The sequence below is a fragment of the Lygodium microphyllum genome, chromosome 9 (genome assembly GCF_053477565.2).
Source record: "Lygodium microphyllum isolate KBCC chromosome 9, Lygodium_microphyllum_v1.1.10, whole genome shotgun sequence".
Taxonomy (NCBI): domain Eukaryota; kingdom Viridiplantae; phylum Streptophyta; class Polypodiopsida; order Schizaeales; family Lygodiaceae; genus Lygodium; species Lygodium microphyllum.
In genome coordinates this window covers 160,435,871-160,458,089 of record NC_141143.1, presented here as the reverse complement: position 1 = coordinate 160,458,089, position 22,219 = coordinate 160,435,871, and the positions used below count along the sequence as shown (strand labels likewise).

The 22,219-nt window shown below is 40.0% G+C and overlaps 1 protein-coding gene across 4 annotated transcripts; it reads left to right on the top strand.

Annotated features, from left to right (window-relative positions):
- The first annotated feature begins 11,777 nt into the window (after window positions 1-11,777).
- On the top strand, window positions 11,778-16,464 carry LOC148031802 (aspartic proteinase-like protein 1). Of its 4 annotated transcripts, none has more exons than XR_015691950.1 (10): window positions 11,778-12,605; window positions 12,707-12,842; window positions 13,413-13,654; window positions 13,813-14,043; window positions 14,129-14,267; window positions 14,353-14,423; window positions 14,517-14,613; window positions 14,789-14,846; window positions 15,152-15,267; window positions 15,365-15,504. XR_015691950.1 is itself a non-coding variant. In XM_087685464.1 (10 exons), the coding sequence occupies exons 1-10, from the start codon at window positions 12,220-12,222 to the stop codon at window positions 15,592-15,594; spliced, it is 1,656 nt and encodes a 551-aa protein (XP_087541590.1). In that variant the 5' UTR covers window positions 11,780-12,219; the 3' UTR covers window positions 15,595-16,462. The 4 variants fall into 4 exon arrangements, 3 of the variants coding, with proteins under 3 accessions (XP_087541591.1, XP_087541590.1, XP_087541588.1); XM_087685464.1 differs by having other exon boundaries at window positions 11,780-12,605; window positions 14,353-14,417; window positions 15,196-15,267; window positions 15,365-16,462; XM_087685462.1 differs by having other exon boundaries at window positions 11,782-12,605; window positions 15,196-15,267; window positions 15,365-16,460.
- The last annotated feature ends 5,755 nt before the right edge of the window (window positions 16,465-22,219 follow it).

Genomic DNA, 22,219 nt, shown 5'->3' with positions numbered 1-22,219 from the left:
TGAAGCAAGAGAGAAGCTTCACTTTCCAAGTCCCTCACTCGCACACTCACACTATTCAAAGGCTCACAAGTAGCTCCATAATTTGGGTTGTGCTCCTTGATCCATCTCGGATATTCCATAGCTCCCAATGTGATCTATGAGTGCTCAATCTTCAAGATGAAATGTAAAAAGAGAAGAAGAAATCCAACCTCTCTACCTATCACCCAAGAAGAATGGGACGAAAAGAAGAATGTGAAGCAAGAGAAAAGCTTCACTTTTCAAGTCCTTCACTCTCACACTCACACTTTCCCTCCCTCTTAGGATGATGCATAAGAAAATTGAGTAGAAGTGAGAAGGAGAAGAAGAGAGCTCTTAAGTTTACATACCACAAGAATGAGCTTGTCCATTCACTTTTTGACTTTTATACATAGGGTTTTGAGTTTGGGGGCTTCTAGCCCAAGTTGGGGTCCTGTCCCTCCTCTTTGACTCTTGGTCAATCTTTATGCACACTAATTTAGTTTACATTGATAGATTTTCCAAATGTGAATGGAAAGCTAGTGCTCCTATCCTTATTGAGCTACATGTTGTCCTTTCCAACATCAAATAGTGTTGAGCCTAACTCTATAATAATATTATAAATCATTACACATCTACATATATGAGCCCAAAAATATTGGGCGCATGTTGTGAGTAGCTCAAAAGAATCAAATTTTGCAATTTTTTTGGCACCTTGTGTCTCACTAGATTTTCCCTTTTATTGACCTTTTTCCTTTGCTATCTTTGCCTTTGCGAATTATGGCTTTTTGCTAGTTTCTTTTGTTGACTTTACCATTTTGTTATTAACATTACCCCCTCCTAGTTGAGTGCTAGTCCTTGGTTTTCACAGTTGGATTCTTCCACCTTATAGTGGCATGGAACCATAGTGAGTGAATGTGTATCATATGCATCAAGGAGCTGTGGCAAATTTACTAATAAAGATAAGTATTGTGTAGCAAAGAAATAGCATTCCTTGTTCTAGTCTACTAGCAATATGTAGCTCCTCTTTCACAATAATTTTCTCAGGGATGGGATATTCTAAGATGGGTCTAGCCAAGTCCATACCTTACACAGTAGCAAGTACATGAAAGGAAGTAGGGGCTACATTTGCCAGATCCCATTGAGACCACGACAAATGGTTTGTCTCTCTTTTGAGATAGTCATTAGCTAACCACTGACTTTAGCCATTCAAGCTTGATTATTATACCAACATTTCTTGAATTGCGCTTTGTCCCTCTTCACGTTGTTCAACTCTTTTATCTTGAATAGGTTTCGTTGGCAGAGTACTTCATGGTATATGGAAGTCACTTGTCATTCTATGGCTTCTTCATTAGAGATGTGCCACATGAGGTCACCTAGAAGCTTACCATAGTGTTCATTGCGTAGTCGTGCTAGGTATTCTTCATGTTCCTTTAGCAATGTACCCATGTCGGTGGCGTGGACATAGATGCATTCAAATAGCCTCAACCTAGTAATCAATTCTATAAGTTACTCTGTGATGGTTCTATTCTCATTGCGAGCATGCTCAGTTGCCATTTCACTAAGAGTTCTAACTATTGATTTGGGCTTTGGTTCAACTAAGGGTTTGGGTTGAGATGAGCACGACTTGATGCATGTTGAATTGCTTGTACTTTTGAGGTTCTCATTCTTATCTTGATGTAATGCAACTATCGAGGCTTGTTCCTTGTTGGATGTGACAGGTATAGTCACAAGTTATGGTTACAATAGCTTTATGTCCACTTTGGATTGGGCATTAGGATTTCTAGTTTCAATGGACTAAGTATTGTCAATTTTACTTGAAGGTCATTATTGTTTTGAATTTTTGGAAGTATTCTTAGGCTTAGCATTCTTAGGTAGTGGGAGCTTAACTATTGAGAGTTTGATTTTGTGATAAGTTTACCGACTTCTTGATTTTATCCATGGGCTTTGCATTGGTGGCTTCTATGGCAACAATAAAGGCAAGTTCAACATCTAAATCAAGCTCCAACCATAGCTGTCAACCTTCTTGCAATGATCCCACAAATGTCCTCAAGATTCCTTGTCTTAGATGCAAGGTGAAGCATGCTATTTCTGATATAGAGTGCTATGGGACTAACACTTGGATTGGGCGGGGCGGGGGGGGGGGGGGGGGGGGGGGTAATGTTAACCATAAAATAGAAAGGCAGTAGATTGGCAAAGACACCTAACAAAGACAGATAAAAGTAGCAAAAGAAAAGAGAAGTGCAAACAATGCAAAAAGTGCAAGGCATACTTTTTAGTTAATATTCATAGTTATATAATTCATCATAATATTATGTCGAGAGCCAGACGTAGCACCATGCAAGTTGTAATATTTTTTGTTGGGAAGAAAGACCACATCTTGAAAAGGGCATGGACACTAGCTTTCATTCACTTTCGTGATGGTTGGTGTAATCTAATTGTGTGTGCATAAATTGGGAAAGACCCAACCAAGAGCCAAATATGAGAGATGGGTGCCCAAATTTGAAAAGGCCCATCTATAAAAACTAGAAAGTGAATGGATAAGCTCATTCTTGTGGTGTGCAAACTTGAGAGCATGCTTCTTCTTCTTGCTTCTAATCTATCAATGTGTGCTCCACCTTGAGAGTGAGAGTGAGTAATAGTGTGAGAGTGAGAGTGAGGGACTTGAGAGGTGAAGCTTCTTCCTTTCACATGCTTCTCTCTTCTTCCCCTTCTTGCATAAGAGGAAGATTAGAGAAGAGGTGGGTTATCTCTCTTCTTCTTCACATTTCCTCTTGTGGATTGGGTGCTTAAGGATCGGATCAGGAGCTATGGAGTAGAGGAGGTAGACAAGTACCACCACATGGATCATGGAGCCACCATCAAGCTTTCACTTCATGGTAGTGAGGAGAAGGTAATGAGTTTACTACACCCTTGTTGATTCGTTCGTTCTTGCTTTCATGTGGTTTGGGAGAAGAATGGATAGATCGATGAGTGTAGGGGGCGTATCAACTATGTGAGAGGCCACCATTGTCATATCAAATGAATTGCTTGAAACAATAAGTGTTCTATCAAGTGTGGTTGTCAAGCTTGCGAAATATTTGACAAAAAGATAGGTCAATATAATAGAAATCCTATAGGAGTGGACTATCAAGCAAGCAAAACATAATAAAACTTAATAAACTTAAGTGAAACTCGAAGAGATTCTGACTAGTCAAGCAAACAAAACGAGGGCTAAGATGATTTGAGAACAAGGAAACCCCATATTCAAATGTTAAAAAACTAGAAAAGAAAATACTTTAGGAGACATAGCCAGAGGTGGATTTTCTACTATGTTTGCATGTCCTGCATAATCAGAGTCAGTGTATCCCACATCAGCTGTATCTTGGCCACCATAACATGTGCACATATCTACAGTGCCCTTAAGGTACCTCATGATACCCTTCACAACATCTAATGCTACCTACTAGGAGTAGCCATAAAGCGTGCCACAACTCCTACTACAAATGTGATGTCAGGATGAGTGGCTATCATGGCATACATCAAACTGCCCACTCTGGATACATAAGGGATCTTGGCCATCTCAACCTTCAGCTCATTAGACTGTGGAAAATTGGCCTAACTTTGGCCTAACTAACCTTCACATGAGAAGGTAAAGGATAGCCAATAGGCTTAATATCTTGTATATGAAACTGCTCAAGGACCTTTTAGATGTACTCCTTCTGTGACAAGTAAATGAGTCCCTTAGAGCCATATTGTATAATGCACATCCCAAGAATATGTGAGGCTTGTCCCATGTCCTTCATCTCAAAGCTCTTCTTAAGCTAATTTTTCAAGGTATCCAACTCATCATGAGCACTCCCAATAATCAACCTCTAATCAACATATCATCCACATAGAGTATCAAAATCCTAAGGCTACCATCATGGGCCTTCTTCTGAATAAACACGGATCCATATCCCTATATATATATATCCCTATAAGTGCATTAAGGTATTGAACTTGTGGTACCATTCCCTAGGTGCCTACTTAAGGCCATAAAGGCTCTTTCTCAACTTGCACACTAGGTGTTCCTAGCCTTTTTCCTTGAAGCCTTTAGGTTGCTACATATAAATCTCATCATGCAATTCCCCATGTAAGAAAGTTGTCTTGACATCCATCTAATAAAGATTCAAATTGAGCTTTGCAACCAAAGCCAAAACCAAGCATAGGGTAATCATCTTGATGATAGGAGAGAAGACTTCATTGAAGTCAATATCATCTCCTGCTTAAAACCCTTAGCAACCAATCTACTTGTACACCCACTTGCATGGCAAATTATGTTTTTCACTAGGAAAAGGAATCAAATCTCACATATGATTATTCTGCAATGAGGCATACTCTAACTATATGGCCCTCTCCTAAGAGTAACTATCACCTCTACGCATGGCCTCATCATAGGTAAGAGGCTCACCAACATCTATCACCATAATATAATCCATAGAGGGCACAAACCAATCAATCTATCTCTAGTATACCGCTAAAAAATAGGCTATGGGACCTATACCTCCTATCTCTAACATCATGATCCTAGGCCACAAGAGCACCAACTATTGCAGGTGGTCTAGCTGGGTGTACAGTAACAAGAGGTTCCTCCTGAAATATCCCCCTATGTACCTCAACAACTTGCTCAGGCTACTTATGTATTTTCTCTTCTTAGAAAATAACATTATGGTTGCAAGATGACATTCCGAGCATGTGGACCCCATAGGCAATAGCCCATCTCAACTACATCCCCAAAACCAAGAAAGATGCATTTTATAGACTTAGGATCCAACTTATTGCTATTATCCTTGAAAACATGGTAGAAAGCCTCATAATCAAAGACATGAAAATGAGCATATGATGGAGGTTTTCCACATCACACCTCCTCTGCAACCTAATAGTCAAGAGTAGTGAAAGGGGATCGATTAATCAAATGTAGGGTAGTGATACTTGTCTCAACCCAAAAGTGCTGCGGTAAGCCTACTTGGCTAAGCATACTATAGACTCACTCCTAAATCATCCTATTTATGTTCTCAGTCATATGGATGCTTAATCCCCCTCTTGTCACAAAACTGCTCAAAAGGTTTTAGATACATACTCTCCCCTATTATTAGATCATAGGTATTTCAACATATACCTAGACTGATTCTCAACAAAAGCAAGCCAATGCTGAAATGTAGCTAAGACTTCCAATTTCCACTTTATGGGATATACACAGACCTTATGTGAGCAATTATCAATGAAAGTAATGAAATAACTCGTGCCACTTAAAGAGTTGCAGGATATAGGTCCATAAATATTAGAATGAACAAGAGACAAAGGCTCACCCATGAGCGTAATGCCAAACTTCTTATGCGAACTATGGGTCTACTTGCCCATAAAGACAATTATCACAAGAATCAAAACACTTATAGTAAAGGGCTAGAAGATATTGCAAACAGAAAGCATTTTCATTCCCTTTAAGGACATGTGCCCAATACAACAATGCCATAATCATACATATGATATTGTAGCCATTGCCAAAACATGGTCGATAAACCCAAATACAAGGGATCAAGAGTGTCAAACTTGGCACCCTATGCCAAGACAAGATTCCCATGGGTAAGCTTCCATAAGAAATCACCAAAAGAGACAACATAACCTACATCATCCAACTATCCAGCTAAAAGTAGGCTTTTAGTCCAAACTGGAACATGGTGCACATCATGCAAAGTAAATATACTGCCTGAAGGAAATTGCAACTAGACATCTCCAATACCAACAATATCCAATGCCAAGACATTGCCTAATCTGATAGATCTTGTCATGATGTGATAGGAGTGAAATCACTCTCGATGAGATGTGACATGAAATGAAGCCCTTGAATCAAGCAACCAACATTGAGCATATGTAGATGAGACATTAATCGATTGCGAAACATCAAGAGAAGAAGCTCCAAGTATATAGTCATCATCAAAGTAAGTCCATATGACATTAATCTCCTCAATCTTGACTCTGGACTTACTAGGGATAATGCTATGATAATCATTCTTTTCCTATACTTTATCAATTTCCTTTTCCTTGTGCTTGTCATTACGTATTTTATGACACTATTGCAAAATATGACCCTGCTTCCTACAATAGTGACAAATCAATGCAAACTTATGGTCACGAGACTTACTACAAGACTGTCCATATGACTAAGAAAATGAGACTCCTGAGAGTCTCTTCCACTAAAATTGTTACTGTTCCTACTATTATTGTCTCTAACTATCAAAGCATGAGAGGTAGGGGAAGCATCTATATTCTTTCTATTAACCTCTTCATTCAAGAGCGCACCCTCTACATCTTGCAATTTCAACCCATCCTTAGGTATATTTGCATACATAGCAGTACGAAATGTGTCCCATGACTTAGATAATGTAACCAACAAGAAAAAGGGATGAAGATTGTCCTTAAATTCAATCCCCTGTGAAGACAAGTGGCTAAAAATAGAATAAAACTCATTTGAGTAGGCAGACATTGAAGTTCCCTCCTTCTTACGAAGGTCCATGAGTTGCTTCAGCCAATACATCTAAGAGGCAGCCTATCCAGTTGTATTATAGTACTCAATGTAGTATTACTTTGGTCAATAAGCTCAATACCTATATGTGAGAAGCACAAGATCCTAGCTATGGTGTTTGAAGGAATGTAGTAGAGATACAAGTAGATGGTGATATTACTAGTGTCAATGGGGTGGCGTTGATTTATAAATCACTTAGAGAGATCTCTCTCCTGCTAATTCTATCTATTGTAAATAATTCTTAGATTTGAGTAGGTTGACAACAAGTGATGTAGACTCTTGTAGTGGCTCCTTCTTTTTGGACATCAAATTCTAATGAGCTGGTGGATCAAAGAGAACAAACTAGGTACCATCAAGAGTTTTTGGAGAGGCGATGATAAACAAAAGGTAAACAACCTCTGTTAGATGGCTGCAAAAGGTTTACTAGGTAGCAAGGTAATGTTGCATGGCTTTTGGCAACACAATGGGCGAGTTAGGAATCAATGCTAGAGATGATCAATGGCAGTGAGGTGGCATGGAGATCTCATAGTCAAAATTGCGTTGCAACCACCATCAATTGATGCGACAACAATGAGTAAGAATAAAAAGTGACTTAATCCTTAACAAAATTAAGCGCAAAAAGCTCTCCTATTGGTTGTTCTTATGCATGAGCTTCCTCTCCTTCCAAAAGGAGCTCAAGACCCATGTTCGAGCACAAAATACAAGTCTTTATTATTCATCCAACCCATGGGGTTACTTCCCTCTCCCTCTCATGCAATCATGGCCTTTCACACTATCTCTTTGCAAAACACACTATCTCTCTCTACTCTTGCAGAGAGGTTTCTTAAGTCATCATAAAAAAAGAAAATTGGAAATAATGAAATGGTTTCTTTTCCAATTCTTGCCATAATAGATTAATGCTCCTTTCCATTCCCTTGTTTAGAAATGTTCTATTTTTCCTATCCACAATGCATTCTAATGAAAATCTTTACAAGAAAAAACTTCATTTTACTCATAAAACAAAATCTAGGCACATAATTGTTGATTTTAATAACAATTGAAAACTAACTACTTGCATGTGTTTCAAAGTCATCACTAGGGTATCCCCTCTTAATCCACATTGTGACACATGTGAGAAACTTTGTGGCTAATGTGTCTTTGTCCCATCAACGGAAACAAAAATATGATATACTCTATGAGCTCAATGTTGGAACTTAGGACACGATCCTTATTGTTTCAAAGGCACGATCCACATAATCATAGCTATCTCTCACCTAGCCATCTTGCATGCAAGACCTTATGACAAATCTAATCTATCACTTGCATAATAGAACAACTTGAAGCATGAGCGTAGAGAGCATATTTACCACCTTATCTTTTTGTAGTCATGATATCTCAATAAGCAAGCTCCACAAGCCATACAATACCCCTTGTTTTGCTCCATATTCTCATGTCCAGCTTTACATGTGATATGGAGAGGAAAAGATGAAGAAGAAGAGGGGAACTAGAGTAAAGTGAGCTTCTCAATGCATCTCTCACTCCCTCTTAACTCTACCTCACACATACTCCCTTAATCTCACCTCTCACCATGAAATGATATATTAGAAGAAAGTAGAATAGCAATAGCTTTTTTCTACCAAGTTTGTCCCTCTCATGCTCACTCGCTCCCTCTTCCTCACTCTCACAAAACCATAAAAGGATGAGTAAGAACAAGGAATCCACAAGTTTGCACACGCATGAATAGCTAGCTCTATTCTTTTTCATCCTTTTTATACATAGATTCTAGGGTTTCCACCCTTCTTGGGCATCAAACCCATTGTTATGGCTTCATAACAAGACTTTGCAATACATGTATTTAGAGATTTAGCAGAGTCTCTACTCCAACTAAAACCATTACTGTATGCATGGCAGCTCTCCACATCACACTAAATAGAATATCTTTTGAAAAAATAATGATAAATATTTTCCTCGGTCCTCAAATTTTTTGGTGCTCCCTTTGCTCTTTCGCTTGCTCCACGATGAGTTAGCACTAGTCATTCGGTTTTTAATGGAGACTCTAGTGTGTCACAAAGTTTGGATGATGAGCTTGGTATTCCTTTAGTCAAGACACCAAGTGTATAAAGAGCACATGGTATTGTAAAGTCTTCATTGAGCGATTCAATGGTACACAGGTCTAGCAAGATGAGATACCATGTTAAAAGATTTGGATTTGAGGGTTAGGCAACTCCACATTGTGCTTATATATTGAAGGTGGTTGAGGATGTTGAGCCCACTTATTTTAAGGAGCCTATTGGTCATTCTCATTAGAATGTAGCAATGGATGAGGAGATGACTATATTAGAGGCCAACAAGACTTGGATCTAGTACCATTGCTAGGACAAGAAAGCTATCCGTTGTAAATGGGTCTCTAAAATTAAGTATTATGTAGATGGTTTTGTTAGCTAGGATAAGGCTAGGTTGGTTTATGAAAGGCTATGCTCAAACATATGGCATAGACTACAAAGAGGCATTTAGTTCGATTGTTAGGATGGAAATTGGTTAGATGTGTGATTACTTTGGCAATACCTAAAGGTTGGAGTTTGCAAAACATATGGATGTAAAAAATTCCTTCTTGCATATGGCGATTTGCAAGGTGAAGTGTATATGTAGCAATTAGTAGGTTATGAGAATTTTGAGCATCCCATCTAGGGAGCTTGATTTGCATAACTATCACAAGGCCAGCCTTGAATTATGCTATTGGGCTTATGAGTTAGTTTATGTAAGCATCTAGGAAGCCTTAGTTGGATGCCACTAGATGCATATTGAGGTATGCGAAGTACAACTTGAATTATGGATTTTCTAATGAGATAGGTAAGGATGTGTAGGTGTCTAGATACATAGATGTAGACTGGGCTAGTAGCATGTCTTATAGAAAATGTACTAGTAGATCCATGTTTTCACTTGGTAGTTTAGTAATTAATTAGAGCAAAAAAAAAAAACCCATTGTTGCTTTATTAAACAAGTACAGAGGCCGAGTATAGAGATGTTATGGTAGCATGTGAGGTGGTCATATTCGTGGTCATTACGATACTCACATGGCCATTGATTCATCACATATATTATATCACGTTAGTTTCATCTACCTACAGTTGGCATAATTATAGTGCCAACTAATTAGTATAGTTACTTTTGCAATGTTTACCTTGGTAGTCACTTTCTTTTATGATGTATCTTATCTATACTTTTTGTACATTGTATAGTATATAGAATAGGAAGAAAAACCATCAAGAAAACATTTTGGCCTTCGTCTCTATTCTTGTGCTCTCGAGTGAGCTTCTCCTTACATGTATTGTAGTTGTTTGATGCAATAGTTTGAGCAAGTCCCTTACCATATGACTCAAGTCAACATTTAGTGATGGATATAGCCTTCATTGAGATTGAACCACCACTCTAACTTAAGATGGAGAAGAAAGAGATTAGAAGGTGGATTTATCTTTGGGATCCTATAGCACTAGAGCTTAGGAAATTAGAAAGTATAATCATTTCGATTTGACAATGTAGAAGACTTGCTAGCTCCAGTCAACCATGGAAAGAGCTAAATATAATTGGCCCACCATATGTCAAGCGAGGCCAATCAAACTATGGGCAACCACAAAGAAAACTTTGATGGGCAATGTGAGGAAAAGACAACAAATGCAAGAGAAAAGCATGAGATTGTTTGTCAAAATTGCCGAATAATGGAAGAAGCAACTTCCCAATTAAAGCTTTGGTGTGGGGCAAGAGGCTTGATAGGGTTTGGAGGGAAACACCCCCGTTCAAGTAGAATTTACTTCATGGAGAGTTGTTGTGATGCTATTGAGAACTTGCTATGGAGGTCTCTCCTTGGTGTTTCTCTATGATGTCCAAGAGGAGACCATAACCCACCTCTTTTGCAGTTGCCTTGACGTGTGACCATAACCAAGGAGATTTCAACCACTTCGGCCTTGCAATCATGTGCTACTTGTTACATTTGATTTGCTCCTTGATCTAAGTGTCACATTTCTTGCTTGGCACTCTGTAGTTAACAAGGTTGATTATTTATCAATCAATTGTGGAACATTGATTATACTAGCATGATTGCTATCTATTTAGTATTGGCAAAATGTCAGATGCATACTAACGATCTTCAACACATTTATAGGACATTGCATACTTCAATATTATTGATATATTTATACATGAATTTAAGCTCGTTGAACTTTTTAAATTTGTGTTGAGCCTTAACAAGGGGTTGTACTAACATAGTAGCATTACTTCATTCAAAACTAACTACTTGCTTGTGAAGTTGGTATATTGTCCTTTTGTGTGATACCTACACCTTAAGAAAGGCAAGGAGATAAAAGAAAGAGAGAGAAAATAGAGCATTCAATACATGAAATGTTGGAATTTTTTTAAGAGTTCACCCTCCACCATTAAAGGTGCATTTACACTCCATTGTTATGTATTTAAGTTTATGATCCCATTATCATGGGTAACAATGGATTCATGATTTGATTTGGGTATTGATATAAGATAGGTATATTGTGTGTGTGTGTGTGTGTGTGTGTGTGTGTGTGTGTGTGTGAAATTCAACTTGAGCTCTTAAAAAAAGAGGATGGAGTGATCATTGAGAATAGAGATGTGAAATTTGAAATACATGAGCTGAAAACATGCATAGAAAAGAAAAGAAAATACATGGGCAATAATAGCAAAAAAGGCCCAAGAGCAAAAAATAAGATGTTGGCTGTCTTACAGATTCTATGATAGAAGATATAAAAAGTATTTGCATTATTGTTAGAATCCAAGGGGGATCATTTCTTCACACTTAGATAAGGAGCACATCAAATAGAACAAGTAGCACATGGTTGCAAGGTCAAAGTGGTTGGAGTCACATTATCATTGCACAAAAGTAAGATGTTGGTTGTCTTATAAATTGTCTATAGAAGATAGAAAACACGGTATTTGCATTATGGATAGAATCCAAGAGGGATGGGGTTGGGGGAAGAGCGTTTTCGTTTTGCATTGTCCATGTGCCATAGAATGTGTTGAAACAACCGTGCTTTATGTTAAGTGAGAGACATCAATCAAGGTAGGAGCGTTGTCAGCATGTGAGATATACTAAAGGGTTTGCCTCCAACAACTTTGCTTGTAGTACTAGTTGGTAATGACAATTACAACATCCTGAGATGCATTAGGGTGCCAGCCTAAACCCTAGCACAGGCCTACTTTTAATACAATCTTTGCCGCATGAAGGAGAAAAGCAACTTTGCTTAAAAAGTGAGTGAGAGCAATTTGTGGAGGAATTGGCTCTCCTCATTTGGAGTGAGACATTGGCCTTGTTGCTTTACCTACACTCACAAAAGTGTTTGCAAAATGTTCATTATCACCTTCTTTGGGAAAAGGAGCTGTGCTGAAAGAAAAATGTCAGTTTAGGGATCGCCATTCCTTGTTTTTTTTTTTAAATGTTAGTTTAGGGATCGTCATTCTCCCTTGTAAGAAAAAAGTTGTTATAACACAAAAAGGCAACATTCGGCAATCCAAACAATTAATGTTTCGAGGAAAACATTCCCGAATCGCGATGCCTCTCTCCTCTTCCAACGCGCAAAAGCATTGTTGGTCTGGATGACCCCGACTCCTCTCTCTCTCTCTCTCTCTCTCTCTCTCTCTTCCCCCCCCTCGGCCTTCCCCGTCCTTGTACCCAGACCATGTCTGCTGTCCTGTCTCCACGATCACTCATCAGGAGCTTGCTCACCGCCTCTGCCATTGTCCTCCTATCCTTATCTAAACAGCTTTGCTGCTCCTCCTCCTCCGCTTCTTCCCCTTCCCCTTCTTCTTCCTCCTCCTCTTCCTCTGTCCTCAGCCTGCATTTGCTGCACAGGTTCTCGGCCAAAGCTCGGGAGTTTGCAACCCGAAAACAGCTGCATTGGCCCCCAGCAGCAGCAGCATTAAGCCAACCGGACTACTACCGCTTGCTCCATACACAAGATCGCCTCCACCAGTACCGCCGCCTCGCCCGCGACCATGACCACGACCAGACCCTTTACTTCTCTTCTGGCAACAAGACTACGGACTATGGGGAAGCATTGGGATGGTGAGATGTCTCATATCGTGTCTATTCTATTTGTACCCTTCTTCTTCTTCTCATGTCACTGTAGCATCACATGCGAAGGCCAAATTTGCGTCTTTGTACAGGCTGCACTATGCAGTGATAGACATTGGGACCCCCAACACCTCTTTCCTGGTTGCTCTGGACACAGGGAGCCACCTCCTCTGGGTGCCTTGCAAGTGTCAGCAATGTGCTCCAAACACTGCCTCGACGCAAGAACTTGTGAGTTTATATGACAATTGTCGATGCCTCCCAGAAATTTTCAAATAAAAACCTGTCATCTGTACCTGCATTTTTCAACATAGTACATGCACATTTGTTGATTGCTTGCGGGCACATAGAAAATCTCATTCTTGACGTCGCAATGAAATCTGTATTGCCTCAGAATGGGTTGAATTTGATTGCCTGCGTGCACAGAGAGAACCACATTCTTGGCATTGCAATGAAAGCTGTATTGCTTCAACGTTGCATTAATTTGATCAGAAGCTAACGATATTCCTTAATGATCTCAAACTTGCCTCAACGGGGTTTGTTTCTTCCAGTATTTTTCACCTTCGCTGAAATATGGACACGATAGGTATAGTGTAATTTACTTCTTATCACAAGATCCACCTTTCCTTTAAAACCAGTGTACCTGCCCTTGGAATCACATGCCTTATTTGGCAATGTTGCATTCTAACAAGCTTGCTCGGTGCTATGTAGGATTCTAAATAAGTAGCTCATGTGAACATGGGATTATGAATGGGAACCTATCAAACTGTGTTTGATACTTGAGGGCTATCTCCATTACAGGACATCTCTTTAAATGTGTATAATCCTGCTGCTTCAGCAACGAGTGGCCGCATAACTTGTGACAACAGCATCTGTGAACCGACAACGGATGCTTTCTGTGGTAGCCAAAGTGCTGATTGTCCCTACAGTGTCCACTATCTCTCAGATAACACATCGACCTCTGGCATACTGATAAAGGATGTTATCCATATGACATCAGAAAGCCATTCGGGTGCCCCCCTAAAGATACCACTCGTTTTCGGGTATGTAGTCATGAAAGTTATGTAACTGTAGTATGGTGGGAACGATAACTGACTCGTGATCTGCTCCCACAGAGGCATTTTTTTCCGATAAAATGAGCATGTTGTCTTTTCCTTGTGTATGTGCATGTGTACATGTGTCTGTGTGTGCTTGTTTGTAGATGCGGACGGGTGCAATCAGGAGGGTTTCTTGATGGTGGTGCTCCGGATGGCCTTCTAGGACTTGGCATTGGAAAGATGGCTCTTCCAAGTACCTTAGCTGAGGCAGGTTTAGTAAAGGATTCCTTTTCAATGTGTTTCCAACCTGATAATTCGGGGAGAATATTCTTCGGTGACACTGGAGTTGCTTCCCAGCAAACAACACCATTGTTGAAAGGAAACAGCAATTTAAAGTAAAACAAGCAGCACTCTTTGCTCTGTTCTGGTCTAGACCATGCATTTGATGCTTTGTCTTGACAAGAGATGTCTATGTCACAGTCATCAGTTCATAGTGGAATTGGACAACATTTCAGTAGGCTCTAAGACCTTGGATGTCAAGGGCCTCCGCATCATTATTGACACTGGGACATCCTTCACATACCTACCAAGCGATGCCTATTCCCAGTTCACACATGAAGTAAGGGTTCACTCTCTTTGCACTTGTTTGCTGCTAATTAAGCCAGTCGTATGTTGCAATTTGACCTTTCATTGTCTTGCACCAGTTTGACCTGCAGGTCCATAACAAGAAGATCTCTTCTGTAAACCTCCCATGGGAGTACTGCTATGAGTTAGGGTTGGTGCAACATCAGTTTTCTGTGTATGTGTCTTTTTGCATCTATGCTATGTGGCTCTTAAAGTCGTTAATTTTGCCAACTTATGGTGACAGTGGTGATGATAATTATGGTCCTGAGGTGTCTCTGGTCTTCCATGGAGGTGGCAACTTTTCTGTCTACAATCCTTTGATCGGACTAACTGATGAGAATGTATGTAGTTATCTGCGCATACCCTAAGCATGCTGCTTTTAATGTCAGTTTTGGACGTGTCAGTCACCGGCAGCTATATTTATTTAGTGCAACTCCATGTGCTTAGGGTTTGAAGCATGCAAGGAGGCATATGAGCTTGCTGTACTCAAAAAGTGCTTTGGTGTTGGTTTGACAGGGTACGCTTGATGCATTCTGTCTTGCTGTTTCTGAAAGTGAAGTTGCAATACTTGGACGTATGATCCTTTCTCTCTCCTTCTCTGAAGTTCTGCTTTTCTTTTACGGGTCACCCTACCTCATCACAAGGCCGGATGATTTTTGTAGGAAAACCTTAAAATCTGTGCATGTGTAAGATGAATGTGCCTACTATTGGGCATGTATATGGCGAGTCTTCTATAATAAGCATGCAGTGTGTTGCCGCTAGACTGGTACATCATGATGATGCTTGAAGCAACATTCATGTGTACTGGCAGAAAACGTTCACGACACCTTGTTATGTAGCGCATTGGGAAGCAGATTATATGTCTTGTGTGCTTGGCAGTTCGACGCAGCTTAAATCAAATGTTGTGCTCTACTTGGATGCAGAGAGCTTTATGACTGGCTACCAGTTGGTTTTTAACCAGGCAGACTCAAAGCTTGGATGGTTTACATCTGATTGTATGTGTCTTATTGTGCTCCACGTTCCTTCTTTACAACCTCAATGGAAGCTGAAGCTGATCAGCAGTGTGCCTTCTTCTGTGTTATGTGTTTATAGGCTACAGGCTCAGTGATGCTGCTGCAGCTTCATCACCGTCCCAATCGCCTTTGAAGGCCACTCCTCCAAAAGCTCCCTCGGGCATGCAAGCTCCTCCATTGTTGCCTGGCTTGCCTCCAAAAGCCAGTGGTGCCATTGGGAACTTGCTTCAACAATGCAGCAGCCTCTCCATCACTACAGCAATCATTCTGATCTACTTAACCTGTCTTGAACAGGAAACATTCTTGTGAATGAACGTCCATCCTATGGACCGGCATGTACAGATTTGCAAGCCGTTTTGATGAGTGAGATCCGAGGCCCTTTTCATGGAGTGCCAAAAAACAAACGTACAAGAACTCAAATCTTAACATCATATATACACCTACTACACTGACAAACATCAAATGCCTTGTATGCGGCACACAGGCGCAACCTCAGGATTAAGTGTTGTCCCTTCAGGGTCTGCCAACTTGTGGCTGGCTTCTGCAAATGAACGCGCCAAATTGCTTACAGTCTTATGATCGACTATCACTACATGCCCTCCATGATCCTATGCTACCAAGGCAGTCTGTCTAATGGCAAATGTGTTGGGCTCTTCATTCATGCCCTTACCCTTAAACTGTAGCAAGTCGTCAAGCTACAAAGGTGGTCGGGCACTTCGAATCGAATGGCACTCTCCGTCGTCGATGTAATCAAAGCTCATTTGAGTTGCAGACCATGTGCTATAGACATAGATGTAATCAATGAACTGTGTAGTAGATCATGGGCAAAGGGTCTGTGAGTTGTGGGTCGTGTGCCATGAATGTGTCAATGAATTGGGTATCAAATCATGGGCCATGGGGTTGTTTTGAACTTTTAAGCTGACATGATTTCTAAAACGAGTGCAGAATTCGTTGACAGTAGTAAGTAACCATTCACCTGAGCTGCTTCAAATGTTGTAGCTGGAGCCATCGTTGAATTATTGCTGAGGGATTACCTCCATGATTCACAACCACAACCCCTAAATGCATTCCAATTTGTTAAGCTAGTAATAGCCACGAAGCTCTTAGCTATAAATGAGAGCTATTCAAAATTCATTGCACGGTTCTCAAGCCCTAGTATTTTTTGCGAAATGCGGTGCCATTTGAAACCTATGGGTATTGGTTTGAGATTGATATGAATTTGAAAAACTTAGAAAAAAGCCCAGACATTTCAAAGCCTCTTTGATCTTTTGTTGGCAATATTATGCTTCAAAATTTGTTTGTTGCTTGCGTCAGGCCAGATGTGCTATATGAATCATTTGTTTGAATGATTTGTTTATGTTTGAGAAGAGGGATAACATACCAAAACAATGAATGGTGAGGTACTTTGGCTAGTCTCCTTGCAATCAAACCCCTTAGTCTACTAACATAGATAACCTTAATTAGAGTTGGAAGAACTTGTTCATGCTCAAATTAGTGTGCCTATCATGGGACTTAACTACCTATGGTTAGACTAGCTAGCTTTTGCTCAAACTAGCTTGCTTCTAGTTGAGTGTAAGTCTCCCCAGACTTAGGTTGGACTATAAAGCTAAGCAAACTCGTCTAGCTCATTGAGGTTGCTTGTCTACATGTACTTCAAGCAAGCTCTAAAAGCACTCAGCTTTGGGATATGGATAGAGCTCTTATTTGTTCAAGAGGTTTGATTAGCTTAGATGGACTTATCTATCATCATCTAGTTACTTGTCTTCCAACCTCTAAATCATTGTACTCTTCTCTCACAATAACCATGTTGGAAAGAAAGTTAAATCATTCAAGAGATGTAGTCGATGCATGTTTGCAACACCTTCTCATTGTTCTCACTTGAAGGAAGAAGTAGATGGTCACATGATCCTTGAGGATATTTCTCATAAGCCAACCTTTCAACCTAACACAATTGTGCCTCCCCCCAAGCCATCAAGAATCAATGGTGGATAGCAATCACTTCGCTTAGCGAACTTAGGAGCCTCATCAAGCTCAAAATGCAAGAGAAATGGGAGTGGATAGGAAAAATAATGAATGTGAGAGAGGGTTTCACTCACCAAGGTCCCTTGCTCTGTCACACACACACATTCTAGCAATGGGAGCAAGAAGGAAAGGAGAAAGCTCAATTGGCATGCACAAGAATGAGACGTCTGTTTACTTTTTTGGCTTTTATACGTTAGGGCCATGTTCACAAACACATCTTCTAAGCAAACCCTCCTATCCCATAAAGCTATCCTATTATTTGATGTGGTCTAGTTTTAAGGATGAGGCATGTGATTTGACTTTCTCTATTGAGTGTTTGAGTTGTCCTTGTTAAGATATTTCTTCCTCTCTATTGTGGATTAGTTTATTTAAGTTGCTTGCTTGCAAAACCCACAACAAAGTTCACCAAAGTTTTTGTAAGGTTCTTGCAATCACAACATACTTGAGCATTAAGTGCTTGTAGTAATCAATATGGCCCAAGGAGCATTGCACTCCCTTGAGATTCATAAGTGGTGACAACTTAAAGATTACCCAATTCTTAGATGTATCCTTGGTAATACCATTTTTGGATACCCTAGAAGATCCAAGCCAAACCATTAGAGGTTCACCCTCAAAACAAGTAAACCCAAAGGAAGGAAGAGGGATAAAAAGGCAATGGACAATAGGGAAAGAGGTCAAGTGGGCAAGAAGCTAACTCCTCTTTGAAAGAAATAGATGAGGAGGAAGTGAGAAAAAGCAAGAAGAAAAAGATACTTAGAACAAAGCACAAGAGAGCTATAATTAATGTTGTCAAAAAGAGAAATGTGGCAAATGGAAGTGCCACACGTTAAGGAATAGGAAGGCACTCTTGGAGCCACATGAACATCCCATCAAGAAGACATGCATAAGAGGGATGAGAGCATAGCCCAAAAAGTGAAAGTCGAATTGGCTTGATGAGTTGAAAGCTTTAGTAAGGTTAAAGTGAAAATTACTCAAGAACACCTTCAAATGTGGCACATGGAAAGATGTGGTAGCTTACAACAATTGTAGAAAGCATGCAAACTAAATTACTTGAGCCAAGGACAAGGTTAAGAGAGGAACTCACCATCACATCTTAGTGGAATCAACAACCGAGTGAGTCATCACATATCATTGGAACTAACAACACATCTCAAGTAATTTAGCATGCAAGCTAAATTACTTGAGCTTGCATGCTAAATCATTTGAGCTAAGGACAAGAAGGTTAAGAGAGGAAGTCACCATCAGATCTCAATGGAATTGACAACAACCCAATGAGTCAACCACCCATTGACTCATATGAATGAATTAGTAGAGTATCCCATACAACAAGTAGCCTATTTGCATTATAGCACATTATAGCACATGTGTGAGGAACTTAAAAAAGATAAGGTGCAAGTGGTCAAGGAGAGATAGGAGTTGCATGTAAGATTATGCACCAAGACTTTTTGCAGTAGTCTACTTAGTAGTTGTGAGACCTCCACATTCAAATAGAAGAAATAGATAGGGAAGTTGAGATAATGATCTCGAGAATGCGAGATATGGAAGCCTTGCACAAACCAAATGAGGAAAGAAAAGTACAAGTGGTGGAGCTTATAGTTTAGCTCAAGCAACAAAGAGCAAGATTAGTAGCACTAACAAGGGAACTAAAAGAGATGTGCCAAGTACAAGCACAACTAAAGGTAGAATTTACAGCGATGCAAGCCACTATTAGGACAAAGTTTATAGGAGTAGCCAATAAAAGGGAAGAAAGAGCTTAAGAAAGCACATGAGGAGATCATTAAGTACATAGACATTGACCTAGCAAACCCCTTGTACTATGAAAGTCAACTCAAAGAGCAAGCGGTTATGTCTAAACACATGATTTCCCTATAGCAAATCAAAACATCATTATGACAGCCACAAGGAGTAAAATAGAGTGTGGACTAGTTGAGGACTCAACTTGGCCTTGCCAACGTAGCCATAGAAAAGCTAGATTTTGACTAAGAGTTCAAGACCAAATCCCATGAGCTTGAAAAAGCAAGATTAACCCAAAAATAAGAGAGATAGAACTCTAGTAATCCACATCCTTAGAACTAAGTGACATTCATGTGTTGTCAATAGAGGGGATAGCTAAAGAGTCACATGGGGTCATGGAGCTCACAATAGAATATGTGGACCTAACTCCCGGCTATCCGGTATGATGTCATGATGTATTTGGACTATGTCACATGTCTTGTTTATGCTCCATAATGCTTTTGATCTGAGATTAGAGCTCGATTTGGATTTGACTATCAATTTTTTGCTGCTTGCATTTCATCTATGACATGGTTTATGCCTAGGCTACCCAGTACAGGTTATGATGTCTTTGTGAATGCTTTATGCTTTGGCTATGGATGGCAATTGTTTTAGCTCGTCTCGACATTCATTTGAGTATTCCCTTGAGCAGTTGAACATTGACTTGGATTTTTCCATTACGACTTGGCTTTTTCCATTGCAACCTTGGATGCTATTGAGGCATTGTCTTGGTTACATGTCTTTGGTACTCTGACTTGGTTTGATTGAGTTGTTGAGCTTATTTATTCACCTTTTGTGCCAGTGGGAGCATCTTGTATGCTTGACCGACATTGAGCAGGAGATTTATGCTATTTTGAGCATTTTGCAGATACTTGAGACTTTGGGATCTCTTACACTTAAATGTTGCATGGTTCATGCACCGATATCTTGGAGTTGCTTTTGACCTGAGCTTGGGCTTTACACTCTTGTGAGCATACACCTACTGGTGTCATGTCAAACCAGTGTTATGTATACTTTGCCCTATTGTCCAAGGGGTATGCCTACTCACTGACGAATGCTTTGGTGATATGTTTGGGTGTTTGCTCAAGGTCTTGATGATTGTTTGGTGCTGATTTATGCCCGTTTATGGCTGGTCATATCTTGGCTGTCATTTCTTGACTTGGTGCAGTGATTTGGTCAGCAATTGTCTCTCACAGTACCCTGCTGTCATTTATTACAGCAAGCATATAACTTTGGATTGACATGGATTTTTCACGTTGAAATATTTTGAAATGTTGTGCTTTCACTGGGCAACAGCTTTGGTTACACTTTTCTCACCATTTTCTTTCGATTTTGGTGATTTTTTTGTCATTTTTTGTAGTAAACAAGCAGTTTTGAACTGTCTACAGTCTTTCAGCCTGCATTATGGCGAGTTTATCCACTGATCATACTATTTTCAACATCACTAAGCTTGATGGTACGAATTACTCTTATTGGAAGAGCTAGATTTGGTAGGTATTGGTGCAGAAATCGCAGATCAAACCGTTGAGGTTCAACGAGCAGTCGCCTGTAACTATGCCATATGAGGAATGGTTTGAGCTTGATGAGTTATGCAAGTCCACTATTGTATTATCTCTCACAGAACAAGTTCATTACAATGTATTTGAGGAAAAACAGAGTGCATGACATTGTGGGATAAAATCAAGAATCTCTATGACAAGAAAAGTCCAACGAGTCAGATGTATTAGTTGAAGCAGCTTATGGATCTACGCATGAAGAAGAATGTGACTATGTCTGCTCACTTGAGCTAGTTCCATGGTATACTCAAGAACTTGACTTCGCAGGACATCACTTTTGCAGAGGATGTCACTCCTCTTTTCTTGCTTAGTACTCTTAATGAGTCATGGGATGTATTCCGCACTGCATTATGTGCCTCTACTGCTACCTTGAAATTATTTGATGTTGAGAGTGTTCTTCTGTAGGAAGAGGTTAACGTAAGAATTTGGATGCCTCTCGTGTGTTGCATGCTATGACAGTTAAAGGCAGGAATGATGGGTATGGAAAGGATGGCAATGGCAGTGGCCGTGGACGGGATTCTCAAAAAGCTCGGTCCAAGTCTCGTGGAAAGTCACGTAGCAAATCCCGTGGTAGGAATGCAGATGTTACTTGTCACCATTGTGGGAAAAATGGCCATATTAGGCCACAATGTCATGAACTGTGCAATGAAAGATGCAAAGATAAGGGGAAAGACAAAGTGCAGGATAAGTCTTCTGATCGCAGCATAGTGCCTGCAAAGTCGAGTGTTAAAATTAAAGAGATCAATGTTATGTAGCCTGAGGATGTTGATGATGATGATTATATCCTTGCAGCTACTTCTAGTGCTTCGTAGATGGCAAAGATACACTCTATATATACACAGTGTTGGCTCTTGGACTCAGGTGCGTCCTTTCATGTGACACCTTGTCAAGAGTGGTTTCATTTATATCATAATGTTTCGGGTTCTATGCGCTTGGGTGATGGCAGCTCTCTTGATATTATGGGTATTGGTGATGTTAGACTGCAATTTTCTTCTGGCAGCAGTTTTGTTATGCAGGATGTACGTCATGTACCTGCTTTGACACACAGTCTCATGTTAGCTAGACAGCTTGATGATGCAAGTTATCATGTATCTTTTGGAAACTCTATATGGAAGATCACTCATGGCAGACTTGTGATTACAAGAGGTGCCAAGGCTGGCAGCCTCTATCCCTTGATTGTATTCGCATCTTCTCTTTATCATATTTTGTCTGTGGGTTCTATCCCACATGTATCTCTTTGGCATGCCCGTTTGGGCCATATGTCTTTGAAGGGACTGAAAATGCTTTTTGGTTTGCAGTACTTATCTTCCCTTGATTATGCATGTTTTGATTCATGTGAGCATTGTCTTTATGACATGTAGACTAAGTCTACGTATAAGAAGTCTGGTAGGCCACGCATGAGTGAGCCCTTGGCATTGGTACATTTGGATATCTGTGGGCCCATGCCTTGTCAGTCTATGGGTGGTGCAAAGTATTTTGATATGTTCATAGATGATTTTTCATGGAAAGTTTGGGCTTATCCCATTAAGTTGAAATCTGATGTCTTGGCTGAGTTTCAGAGATGGCTTGCATTGGTCAAGAAC

Bases quoted from the DNA above. Each gene is read 5' to 3' on its own strand.
- LOC148031802 (XM_087685462.1), top strand. From the start codon at position 12,220: ATGTCTGCTGTCCTGTCTCCACGATCACTCATCAGGAGCTTGCTCACC. The intron at 12,606-12,706 runs GTGAGATGTCTC...GTCTTTGTACAG, and splicing joins TATGGGGAAGCATTGGGATG to GCTGCACTATGCAGTGATAG. The intron at 14,044-14,128 runs GTAAAACAAGCA...TCTATGTCACAG, and splicing joins AAAGGAAACAGCAATTTAAA to TCATCAGTTCATAGTGGAAT.